The 13,574-nt window shown below is 38.5% G+C and overlaps 1 protein-coding gene across 9 annotated transcripts in view; it reads left to right on the top strand.

The window, feature by feature from the left end:
* NCOA2 (nuclear receptor coactivator 2) overlaps window positions 1-13,574 on the top strand; it is a 289,097-nt gene that overhangs the window by 182,052 nt on the left and 93,471 nt on the right. For all 9 annotated transcript variants that reach the window (XM_042924346.1, XM_042924354.1, XM_042924353.1 and 6 more), the window contains 2 exons: window positions 317-421; window positions 2,723-2,895. In XM_042924346.1, the coding sequence (XP_042780280.1) occupies window positions 336-421; window positions 2,723-2,895 (259 nt within the window). In that variant the 5' untranslated portion in view covers window positions 317-335. The remainder of the gene's footprint in view (window positions 1-316; window positions 422-2,722; window positions 2,896-13,574) is intronic.

Raw genomic sequence — 13,574 nt, 5'->3', positions numbered from 1 at the left:
ACCCAGGGCTAGCAGATTGTAGTTGATGGTGTCGCTGAACTACGATGTCTGTTTAAAGAGTATGGGCCCAGTGAGGTAGGCTTGTTTGTTTTTTTAAACGTTAACCTTTACAGATGCTTAACTTTTAAGCAAGGTAAACAAAAACTGAGCCCTTTCATTATAAGTTACACATGCATATTAATCAGAACAATGTGTTAATGACTGTTGTCAAATTTCTGATTGAAGTCAAAGTTCTTTCATGGTTGGTAAATTGATCAGGCACTTTATCATCAGCTCTGTTCTCTTTTTCTACCCCCCTCCCCCTTTCTTGTTTTAGTTGCTGATATGTGTTCAAGATGAGTGGGATGGGAGAAAATACCTCTGACCCATCCAGGGCAGAGACAAGAAAGCGCAAGGAATGTCCTGACCAGCTTGGACCCAGGTTAGATTCTTGCTGAAAAACAGAATCAGTATTGGCCATGAAAGCCACATGCCTGCTTTTTTGATATTTTAGCATTGATTTTACACCCAATCGAAATGTTGTGTTTGGTTTTTTTCTCTTTAACAGTTAAACCTTTAAATAAGTATTATTTAGCTTACGTTTGGTTATGCTAATGAGTTGCAGATTTTATGATTCTTTACAAGAAGGAAGCTACATACTTCTGATGTCCCCTGTGTGCTTCACTATTAAAACAGGTTCATTATATAATTTTCAGTCTTCCATATTTTCGTGTCTGTTAGATCACAGAATGTCATAAAGACAAGAGATCCCATAGTAGAATTTGCTGTTAATTATACGCTGGGTTTTATTTTTATTAATTAATTGTTTTGTGGGTTAGTGACAAAGATTGTGGCCCTTCAGTGAGTAAAACAAATGATTTAAAGCAAGTTCCATGTCACATCTTATGGATGGAAGTGTGCGTTGTTATAATCCCTATGCAGGGTAATTTAGCATTATCTACTAAAATTATAAATGCATGCTTCTGGGAATTTTCCAACAGTATACTTTCACATGTGCAAAATGACAAACACTGAGGTTACTTGCTATTAAACAGCATTGTTTAATAATTGCAAAAGATTAGGAGAAACCTAAATGTCTATAGGGAACCGTTTAAACAGCCGGTGATATATCCATAACCTAGACTACAATACAGCTGTGAAAAAGAACAAAGACACTTAATGGATTGATATAAAAAGAATCTCTTAAGAATAGTTACAGAGAAAAACAAGGTTTAGAGCACACTTAACGGAGTACTACCACTGGTATAAAACCATTTGTTTTAGGATAATTAAGAAACACTTAAGAGTTGTTAACCCATTTTGGGGGATGAGAACTAGGCAAATGGGAAACAAAGGTAGAAGAGAGACTTCATTCTTTCGAGGGCTTAAATCATATAAACGATTTTAAAAGTTAAACACAAACAGCAACTTCTGTTAAGTGGCCGGTAAAAAGGAGCAGATGGAAAACAAAAGGGAAGAGGACCAGAAAGGCATTAAGACAGGCAGAGAAGGAGACAGAGCAGAAAGCCAGTATTTCATGTTGCCTTTTCCCCTGTTAGTTGCCAAGCAAAACAAGTCTATTAAATCGTCACTGTCCACATCCCAGCCCCCAACCCTTAGCTCCAGTATGTTACCTCTAGATTACCTACTACCTCCTGGCCGTCCTCAGCTTTCTGTCTGTCAAATGTCTTTAATGCCAGGAATCCACCCAAGAAGACAGATTGATAAAATGGAGACTGTTTCAGTGGAGGGGCTAATGTTTTACCTAGTGCTGTGCTGGTGCCTGGAAGTATATTACAGACTACTAAATTTTATCACTGGGTATTATATACAAATAATTGTATATTAAAACTACAGAAAGTTACTTGGTCAAACAACTTACTTTCCTTATTTATTGTACTGTTTGAATGTCATTTAGTGGGCCCTCGACTAAAAAAAAAAAAAAAAAAGGTTGTACGCTGTTAATGTTAGTGTCAGAGGGAACTTGCTATCTTAAATTCAAATGAGAAGGTCTTGCCAATTTTTATTTTTCCCTCCTTTCCATTAACTTTTTAAAACTTTAGTTGACCTTAGACTGTTTATATTTTGCACGTCATTCAGACTGGAGAGTTAACAAATATCCTGGGTCAGTTTCGCTTTTGTTTCTAGCTGCACTGTGGTTTTTTGCATTATCTAAAAAGACTGGTTTGATTACCAACATCCAAAAGAAGTCCGTGAAACGATGAAGGTTTATTTGTATCTTTTTATGCTTTACCAAAAATCACTGCCATTTCTTTATTCCTATTATAACTGGGTTAAGTTCCCTTTCTTCTTTTACTAATCTTACGTAAATTTTTAAAATTGTATAAAATAATCTCCCTTGCTTGTCTAAAACATCCCTCTATGTATTCAACAGTAAATTCGATGCCCACTTCTGCCAAGTGTTGTATTAAGCTGGGTGATGAGCAGATCGTCCTGATCCTTGTCATGGTGAGGCTTACTGTCCACTGGGGGACGTTATGCACATTGAACAAATGATCACACAAGTAAATCTATAATCACATGCTGGGGTGAGTTTGATTTCAGTAAAACATGCAACATGTAGGACACATTCAGGTTTTTTCCCCCAAAGTACTTCCATGTTTTATGTAAGTGACTTTTGTTTGTTATCTTTTTATTAGAACTTGTGTAACATGCTTCTTTTTTTATAATAGCTTTTTTTTTTTTTCAAATGCATAATAAAAACCATGTTTCTTCTTTGTAGCCCCAAGAGGAGCACTGAGAAGCGTAATCGTGAACAGGAAAATAAATACATTGAAGAACTCGCCGAGCTGATTTTTGCAAATTTTAATGATATAGACAACTTCAACTTCAAACCTGACAAATGTGCAATCTTAAAAGAAACTGTGAAGCAAATTCGTCAGATCAAAGAACAAGGTAAGAGGCCCGAATTAATCTTTTGGAGAGTTTAGCTGGTTTCTGTTTTTTCATGTATGAGAAGTCGCTTCAGAGTCCCTTTAATCCGTTTCTTCTGCTTAAATTATTGATGAGGAAATGATGTCACAGTGCAAGATGAATGCAAGTATCACTTGCAGTGGTTTATAAATAGGCTTTATATAAAATTCAGCAATTCCCTAAAGACAGAGGAGACTGAGGTGAGGCAGGGTGATGTAACTTTTCATCTAGTAAAACTCAATTAGGTGCCCACTGATTCTCCTCCCCTTCGTTGGAATTTTCATTGCTTGCACAGCAAGTGACTGTCATAATTTGCAAGTGAGAAGCCAACTAAAGATGGAAACCAGAAGTAAGGAAAGGAAGCCACCTCCTGTTTCAGCTAGTCAGCATATTTGATTAAGTCGGAGCCTCAACTGGCCACGGCCGCTAGATTAGAATTTCATATCCTGAATGACAAGAGATTTGAAAGGCTCAAGCCTCTAGTCAGAATTCTTTTGTGAAGTTGAAACACGGAACATGACAGCTTTCTTCCTGGGGTTTTCTTTTTTTCAGAGATCATTTTCTGCCTCTCTTCTTTGATATTTTTGCCTACAGAAAAAAATTAAGAAAATAATATTTTAAAAAAAACACATTGGACTTTGTGGTGCCAAAAAAAAATCAGTATTAGGCAAGTATGAACAGTGTCTTGGGGGCTCAGGGCCAATGCTCTTCAAGTATTCATACACTGCTTTCCTTCAGGGCTGGGGAGATTATTATCTCTTGTAATCTGTTTTTGACTGCATCCTCTCAGAGTTCATTGTTTTTATTCTCCCTTTTTATGTGATATTCAAAAGAGGCAGATTTTAGAGAAATAATATCTTTGTCTGTGTAGGTGTAGGACCTGAAACTTGCCGTCAGTCATAAACTCCTAGCTTATCTATTTGCATATTATCATCATAGGATTTTTCATTTTTATACATTTACTATTAAGCTTCAGTTTCATATTTAAAAAATTTTACACATGTAGTTCTTTGTTTTAAGAACTTAAAAATATACACATAGCATACACAACACAGTTCCTCAGACCAACCCAGTCTGAAAATCAGTCTTTATTTCCTGGTTTCTCCATCAAAATGATATCATTAAGCATTCAACGAGTTTCTGCTCTCAGCGCCTGCCTCGGTAGCCCTTCACCTCTTTTGTCTTCCTTCTTTTCCCTTTGAGATCGACTAGTCATCAAAAACTCTGCTTAGTCTCCAAAAAAAAAAAAAAAAGAAAGAAAGAAAGAGAAGAAAACAAGAAAACGTCAGGGGCACCTGGGTGGCTCAGTCGGTTGGGCGTCCTACTTCGGCTCTGGTCACAATCTCGTGGTTCGTGAGTTCGAGCCCCTCATTGGGCTCTGTGCTGACAGCTCAGAGCCTGGAGCCTGCTACGGATTCTGTGTCTCCCCCTCTCTCTGCACCTCCTCTGCTTGCGCTCGCTCGCTCTCTCAAATATAAATAAACGTTAAAAAAAAAACCCTCAGTTTAACCTCAATTTTGTATCTTCTTCATTTTTTGGTATCAGCAAATGGATAGAATAACATTCCTAGAGCTCTTAGGAGAAATAATTGGTTAAAGTTTGATAGTGCTTCGAAGTGACTGCGTTTCTGGTTGCTGATACTGTGGTGGAGAAATCAAGCTACTTGTTTCCGATTTCTGAAGCTGAACGAGACAATTTTGTGAACACTGCATGGTAGGCAGTACTTTCACACTTTAAAACAGTTATGTGTTGTTGGTTTTTTTCTGTTTTTTTTTTTGTTTTTTTTTTTTTTACTATCAAGGTCTTGCACAAGGTTTTAAAGTTTTGCAAAACCTTGGTAATTCCCCCTTCAAACCATAAAACACGTTAAGATGTGTCACGCTGGGACTCTGCCATACTTTTCCCGTAGGTTTAATCCTAAGGCTGCATCCCACAACCACCCAAGAAGCAGCAACAATAAACACCCTGTCATATCTTATTCTTATAATAATGTTCCTATTAATTTGAAAATTAATGTGTTTTGAAAAGGGAGGCAGGAGTTAAAAACCAAATGAAAAGCCCAGATACACTTTGATGGTCTCAATCTACTATTTTAAAAATATTGCTTGCTTACTCAATTATTTTTTAAAAGGCAGCGAGACTTTAGAATCAAATCAGACAGAAGCCAGGTCTGAATCCTGGATCTGCCTCTTACAGGCTCTTTGAACCTGGGCGAATTATTTTCTGTGCCTGAAACTCCATTTCCTCATACGGAGTTTAGCAATCACGATCTTGAGGTTGCGTGGCTGTTGAAGAAATCACGAGCTATGTAAATGCACTCCGCAAATACCCGGCCCGGTGAACGTTTGGTAGGTGGTCAGTAAATATCTTTCTCACAGTAAGCAGAATGTCACCTTCTTTTCTTCATACGTGTTGAGGTCTTCAGACAGTGAGCCTTTCCTTCAGGCGGAAAATGAGAAATAAAAAAGGTGGGGAAGCGGATTACGAACATCCTTTCCTGCGGGGCCATTTGAAGAAAGTAAAGTTTTCTGCTGCCAGAGAGCCGTGCGTAGCCCTTGCAGAGCACTCCGCTGCCAGCTGTGTCGGGGCCAGCTGGATTTGACTCGGCAGTTGAGAGCCACCAGGCCCAAGAGCAACACACAAGTCAGACCTCAGCCCGTCTCCCTCCCTCCGCGTGCCCACCCGCCTGGCCGATGCCCCGTCGGCCAGTATAAATGAAGTGCAACCACCATCACCTTCATCGTGCTTCCGAACTTAATTTATATTTCAGTCACAGGTACCAGGCCGAATAAAATCATAATTGCGCCAGAGAAGTTAAACTAGGTTGCGTCAGGCGTCACAGTAAAGATCGCACGTCGGAAAAGCCAGGCTTATATCTAAGGTACCCTCCATGGTCAAAAGCTCAGGCAGACGAGCCGGGTGTGTTCGGCTTTTTCACTCAGGGCTGCTCTGTCATCAGCTGTCCCTCGAGTTTCCATTTGCTTTATAAATAGAGGAGAGAGAAGAAAGGATTATTTAAAATGGCGTAAAGGATGAGAATTGGGAGGGAGAATTACCAGCTATTTGAATACGTGAGCATCCGCTCATTTATAGCACTTGGTGAGGCCCGTGTTTGGGAGACGCTAGCCCTCCCGGAGCGTTCACACTGCAGTGGACCTCGTAGAAGCAGAGCACATGTACACAGACGTCGTGTCCTATGTGAGACAATGCTGATAAAGTTGAAAGCTTCTGGCTTCTATAAGTTAGAAACGGTAGTTCATAAACCGTAAATAACCTTTTTTCGTAATGAGGCTAATACTGCTTCTATCCCACAGAAGAAGAATACGTAGTATGAAGAATACACATGATTTAATTTTGAATTACTGTGTCCAACTGCACACTCCTCAGCTGGAAACTTAACTCAGCTTGTCTATGGAAAATACACAGGAATTCCTATGCGCCTAAGAAATAAAATTGAAGTGTAAAGTAACAAACATTTAGGGGAGTACTAAAAATTAACACATCTTTGCTGCGCTGTTTAAAGTAACATCTCCTATGTTACCCCAATTTAGATACACCTTTCATTGTTTTTTAATCTTAAATAATTTTAAATGGATTTTATTATTTGGAAAACATTTGTCACTTCATTTAAAGCCGCTTGAGAGCAGTATATTTGAATACAGGGTGTATTGATCAGTTAATGGAGAATTGGTCTCAACCTTTCATTATTGGTTTTCAAAAAGTAGCTTTAATGAGTGAATAACAGTAGGAATGAAAAGGTGCTTCTCGAAAATCTGTGTCAGCGCAAGCTAGATTTGGGGGAAATTTTCTTGTTGAACCAGGCTACCCATATTTTAAGAGAAGGTGAGGAGCAGGGATATGCTAGAGTCAACTCCTGTCAACCGACGAAAACCAGTTGTGCGGTTTCAAGAATGTTATAAGCCAGTTGATGAGCACTTCACTGTTAAAAATTACACGGTGGGTTCGAGCCCCGCGTTGGGCTCTGGGCCGATGGCTCGGAGCCTGGAGCCTGCTTCCGATTCTGTGTCTCCCTCTCTCTCTGCCCCTCCCCCGTTCATGCTCTGTCTCTCTCTGTCTCAAAAATAAATAAATAAATAAATAAATAAATAAATAAATAAATAAATAATTACACGGACTTGTGATTAAACTATATGTAAAAAGGCAAGGGAGACTAAAATTTCTCATTTGCTAATTATTCCACTGCATTTTGCCATTGTCTTCGTGTCGTGTGTCTACCTACAGGACAGACACACCGCACAGCACTGGTTACTCTGCGTCTCCTCAGTCCACGTTCAGTCGTGTTATATTGAAATCAGCCATGAAGAGAATATTGATACCCTGGAAAGCTGGTAAACTCTCCAAATCAAGGCTTGATTGGTTTTGTTGGCTGTCACTTTAGACTTAAGAAAAAGTAATGAAGATTTTTTTGGTGGGGGGGGACATGTAATGGAGAAAATGTTAATAATTACCACCTGACGGGGCGCCTGGGTGGCTCAGTCGGTAAGCATCCGACTTCATTCAGCTCAGGTCACTGTCTCGCAGTCTGTGAGTTCAAGCCCCGCATCGGGCTCTGTGCTGACAGCTCAGAGCCTAGAGCCCACTTCGGATTCTGTGTCTCCCTCTCTCTTTGCTCCTCCCCACCTCACACTCTGTCTCTTTCTCAAAAATACATAAACATTAAAAAATAAATAAAAATAAATAAATAATTACCCCCTGACATTTTAACATCAAGTAGCCATTTCGTGCATACACAAAACATCCAGTTCGGCAAAAAGTCACTCACAGATTGACAAACAATCGTATTTCTGCATATAGCGTCTTCATACATTTTCATTATTCCATCTTTGTCTTGCTCATTAACTTAAGTGAAAATTTCAACCAGTATTCATATTGGAACCATTTTTCATCAGTTGCAATCATAGGGTGGTTGCAATACAAGAATTTGGCAAAAATTAACAGAAGCATTCCTTAAGAATCAGCTGGCTATTTGCAATTCACAGTAAAGAGTGTTGTATATTTTATTATCATTATAGATTATATGCTACATATCCGTGATACTAGTAAAGTCTGTAGTAAACATCATGATACTTACTGTTTTTCCCCCAAAGAGCTGGTTTTTTTAAACATTTCCCAGTATACCACTGGTAGGCATGGAAGTGAGCAAGTCATATTATAAATACAGGTGAGTCAAATTCATAAACTAACAGAATTATTTAAAGATTTAAGAAAATAGTAATGGAAACAACCTAATTCTTGCCCATCAAAGTAAATGTGGAGCCTATTAAGATTATGCTTTCCCTTCCCATTCTTTTTTTCCTCGTGCCAAATGCAAGAAGTTCTTGGGATGGAACTGGTTATTCAAAGCTGAAGCCTAAGCTTGAGCTAATAGCTGTCATGAAGCAAAGTAAGCATCAGGGGTCTGAGATCAGCTGCCTTTCACTGGCAGGAGACCTATAAATCAGGCTTTTGGGGTGATGCTCCTCGGCCTTCATCAGGTTCCATGTGGTGAAACCTTAGGGTGATGGCAGAGCACCCCACCTCACCGGAAACTCAGCATCACTAAGACGTGCCCTCGTAGATACTCTCATTCTGAAGACGGTGTTTTGGTGCAGGTCAAGTATTCATGGTAGTACAAACTCTTGATTATTTGGATAATGAATGGGAGACTGATAATGGCGTATATATTTTAACTCTTTTTTGAAACATTGGTCCCTTATTCACTACATATAGTTTGAATTTCATTTGCCAACTTCTTTTTTTATCTTCTTTTTTTTTTTTTTTTTTTTTTAATTTATTCTTGAGGGAGAGAGAGACAGAGCATGAGCGGGGACGGGGCACAGAGAGAGGGAGACACAGAATCCGAAGCAGGCTCCAGGCTCTGAGCTGTCAGCACAGAGCCCGACGCGGGGCTTGAACCCACGAACCGTGAGATCACGACCTGAGCCGAAGTCGGATGCTCAACCGACTGAGCCACCCAGGGGCCCCTTTTTTTATCTTCTTAAAGTGCTAAGAACATGGAGTCTTCTTGGGAATCTCTCTGTCCCTCTCTGCCCCTCCCTTTCGTGTGTGTGCACTCTCTCTCTCAAATAAATAAACTTTTTAAATAAAAAGTTACTGTATTATTGACTATATTCCCTATACTTTTCATTCCCGTGACTGACTTTATGATTGGAAGTTTGTACCTCTATCCCCTTCACCGTTTTCTCCCATCTCCCTTTCTCCTTTCTCCCTTCTGGCAACCACTTGTTCTCTGAATGTATGAGTGTTTCTGATTTTTTTGTTTGTTTATCCGTTTTGTTTTTTAGATTCCATACTTCACTGATATGATATAGTATTTGTCTTTCTCTGCCTGACTTATTTCACTTAGCAGAGGACTCTCGGTCCATCCATGTTACTGCAAATGCAAAATTTCATTCTCTTTTATGGCTGAGCGATATTATGTTGTGTGTGGTTTATGTATGTATACACATACACACACCCCACATGTTCTTTATCCATTCATCTATCAGTGGGACATTGGGGTTGTTTTCATACCTTGGCTGTTGTAAATAATGTTGCATTATTTACTCTGCAAACATAGGGGTACATACAGCTTTTTGGATTAGCGTCTTTATTATTTTAGGGAAAATCCCCAGCAGTGGAATTACTGGATTGTATGGTTTTTCTATTTTTAATTTTTTGAGGAACCTCCATACTGTTTTCCACACTGATTGTACCAATTTACTTTCCCACCAGCAGTTCACACGGGTTCCGGTTTCTCCACATCCTCACCAGCCCTTGTTATTTCTTGTCTTTTTGATACTAGTCATTCTGACTGGTGTGAGATGATAGCTCATTGTGGTTTTGATATGCATTTACCTGGTGATGAGTGATGCTGAACATCTTTTCATGTGTCTCTTGGCCATCTGTGTGTCTTCCTCGGAAAAACATCTGTTTAGGTCCTCCACATTTTTTTAATTGGATTTTTTTGGTTTTGGTGTTAAGTTGCATAAGTTTTTTATATATTTTGGATATTAACTGTCAGATAAATCATTTACAAATGTCTTCTCCCATTCAGTAGGTTGCCTTCTTGTTGTGTTGATGGTTTCTTTCCCTGTGCAAAAGCTTTTTAGTTTGATGTAGTCCCAATTGTTTATTTTTGTTTTTGTTGCCCTTGCCTAAAGAGACAGAGCCAAAAAAATATTTCTAAGACCAGGGTCCATGAGTTTACTACTTATGTTTTCATTTAGGATTTTTATGGTTTCAGGTCTTACATTTAGGTCTTTAATCCATTTTGAGTTTATTTTTGTATATGGTATAAGCAGATGGTCCGGTTTGATTCTTTTGCGTGTAGGTGTCCAGTTTTCTCCATACCATTTATTCAGGAGGCTGTCTTTTCCCGTTTGATAGTCTGCCTCCTTTGTCGTAGATTAATTGACCATACAAGCATGGGCTCTCTGTTCTGTTCCATTGATTTGTGTGTGGTTTTGTGCCAGCACCATACTGTTTTGATTACTGAAGCTTGGTAGTATAGTTTCAAATGTGGGGTAGTGATACCTGCAGCTTATCACTTCTCAAGATTGCTCTGGCTGGTATGGACACTTTAATATTAATTCTTTTAGTCCATGAGCATGGTGTAACTTAACATTTACTTGTGTTATCTTTAGTTTCTTTCATCAGTATCTTACAGTTTTCAGAGTACAGATCTTTCACCTCCTTGGTTAAATGTATTCTTGGGGTTTTTGTGGGGTTTTTTGTTTTTCTGAGGCAATTGTAAATGGGATTGTTTTCTCAATTTCTCTTATTGCTAGCTCATTATTGTTACCTAGAAATGCAACAGAATTTTGTATCCTGCACCCTTACTGAATTCATTTCTTAGTTCTAATAATTTGGTGGAGTCTTTAGGATTTTCTGTATGCCATAGTATCATGTCATCTGCAAATGGTGACAGTTTTACTTCTTCCTTACCAGTTTGGACGTCTTTTTTCTTGTCTGCTTGCTATGGCTAGGATTTCCAGTTTTACATTGAATAAAAGTGGTGAGAGTGGACATCTTTGTTTTGTTCCCAGTTATTAGAGGAAAAGCTCTGAACTTTTCACCATTGAATATGATGTTAGCTTGGGTTTGTCACATGACCTTTATTAGGTTGAGGTATGTTCCTTCTAAACCTACTTTATTAAGATTTTTCATGGTGCTTGTCTGGTTTTAGTATCAAGGCAATGCCTGCATCATAGATTGGATTTGGAAAAATTCCTTCCTCTTCAGTTTCTTGGAATAGTGTGAGAAGAATAGCTTAACAGCTGTTCTTTAAATATTTGGTAGAGTTCACCTGTGAAGTCTTTTGATCCTAGACTCTGGTTTATTCGGAGTTTTTTGATTACTGTTTACATTTCATTACTTGTAATTGGTCTGTTCAGATTTTCTATTTTTTCCAATTCAGGCTTAGAAGATTGTATGTTTCTAGGAATTTATCCATATCCTGTATGCAGTCTAACTTGTTGGCATATACATTTTCATAGTAATCTTTCACAATTTTTTTGTGTTTCTGTAGTGTCAGTTATAATTTTTCCTCTTTCATTTCTGATTTTATTTGAGCCTTCCCCCGCCTTTTTTTTGAGGAGTGTGGCTAAAGGTTTATCAATTTTATCTTTTCAGAGAAGCAGCTCTTAGTTTCATTGATCTTTTTTATTGTCCTTTTAGTTTCTATTTAACTCATTTCCGCTCTGATCTTTATTATTTCCTTTGTTCTGCTAACTTTGGGCTTTGTTCTTCTATTTCTGGTTCCATTAGGTGCACGGTTAGAGCGTTTGACATTTTCCTCATTTCTTGAGGTAGGCCTGTATCACTCTGAATTCTCTCTTAGAATTGCTCTTGCTGCCTTCCAAAGTTTTTGAGCCATTGTATTTTCAATTTCATTTATCTCATTTCCTCTTTGATTTCTTTGTTGACCCATTTTTTGTTTAGTAGCATGTTGCTTAGCCTCCACGTTAGTCTTTTTTCTCTTTTTTACCCTCCAGTTTTTTTCTTGTAATTGATTTCTAGTGTTTTACCACTATTAGAAAAAATGCTTGATAGGACTGCAATCTCCTTAAATTTTTTGACGTTTGTTTTGTGACCTAACCTTGATTTATCCTGGGGAATGTTCTCTGTACGCCTGAAAAATAATGTATATTCTGTTGATGGGGATTGGAGTGTTCTGTGTATGTACCTCTTAAATGCATCTGGTCTAAAGTGTCATTCAGAGCCAGTGTTAACCTGTTGGTTTTCTGTCTGGATGATCTGTCCGTTGATATAAGGGGGAGGTTAAAGCCTCCGACTTTGTACTCCTGTCCCTTTCTCCATTTCTGTCTTTTAATATTTGTTCCATACATTTAGGTATTCCTATGACGGGCACAGAGATATTTACAATTGTTATAGCCTCTTGTTGGATTGACCATCCCCTTCTTTGTTTCTTATTATAGTCTTTGTTTTAGAGTCTATTTTGTCTAAGTATTGCTACCTCGATTTTTTTTTTTTTTTTTTGCTTCCGTTTGCAAGGAATGTCTTTTTCCATCCTTTCATTTTCAGTTTGTGTGTGTCTTTAGATCTGAAGTGAGTCTCTTGTAGGCAACACATAGATGGATTTTGTTTTTTAATCCAGCCAGTTGCTCTAGATCTTTTGATTGGAGCATTTAGTCTGTTTACATTTAAAGAAATCATAGGTAGGTAATACTTATTGCCATTCTGTTAATTGTTTTCTGTTTGTTTTTGTAGTTCTTCTCTGTTCCTTTCTTCTGGAAAAGTGAGATTATAAAAGGTGAGAGAGTGAGGGTTGGGGGAGAGAGGCTTTTCCAAACAGGGAGCAGAGGGGCCTGAGCAAAGGCACAGGAGCCCTCGAAGGCATACACTATGTGTGAAGTCAGATTGTTTAGCTACAGAATATGGTATTTTGAAGCAATTGTTTGGATTTAAGGCTGAAAAGGGCAGGTCAGAGCCAGATGGACAGTAAGTAAAGTACTGTAAGCAATATTGAAATTTAGAGAAGGTGACATAAAATGAGAAACTCTTAGCAGTCTTCACCAGAATTAACTTGAAGTTGTCTACCGTGGTTCCTAGATTCTAGAGATAACTAGAAATAGGAAACCTTTTTTTAAATGCTACTGACTTTAGGAAGCTGGGGGGCACGTAACTAATAAAACAACAATAACAAGAAAAAACTACGTAAAAACATGCTACAGAGCTACAAAATACCTTAGTCATCTTTAACAAGATGTATTTTATTCATTTTTTTAAAATGTTTTAATGTTTATTTATTTTGAGAGAGAGAGAGAGAGAGAGAGCAAGCAGAGGAAGGGCAGAGAGAAGGAGAGAGAGAAAATCCCAAGCAGGCTCCGTGCTGTCTGCACAGAGCCCAATGCAGGTCTCAGTCCCACAAACTGTGAGATCGTGATCTGAGTCGATATCAAGAGTTGGATGCTTAATTGACTGAGCCCAGGCACCCCTGCCTTTTATTCATTTTTATAGCTTGTTGAGGGGGCATAGAAGGAACAGGAGGAAATGAAGGGGGGAAAGAACAAGATGGAAAGGTAGTAAGCAAGACCTACAAAGATAGACCAACACCAGACAGCCTGACAAAGACAGAGGAGGACTGGCAACATATTCAGAAGCGTGCGTGCTCAGGTTTAAACACAAAGAGAAACGTC

This window comes from Panthera leo, chromosome F2 (genome assembly GCF_018350215.1).
Source record: "Panthera leo isolate Ple1 chromosome F2, P.leo_Ple1_pat1.1, whole genome shotgun sequence".
Classification (NCBI taxonomy): Eukaryota; Metazoa; Chordata; class Mammalia; order Carnivora; family Felidae; genus Panthera; species Panthera leo.
The sequence above is the reverse complement of the archived record's forward strand: the minus strand, read 5'-3'. Positions and strand labels throughout refer to the sequence as shown.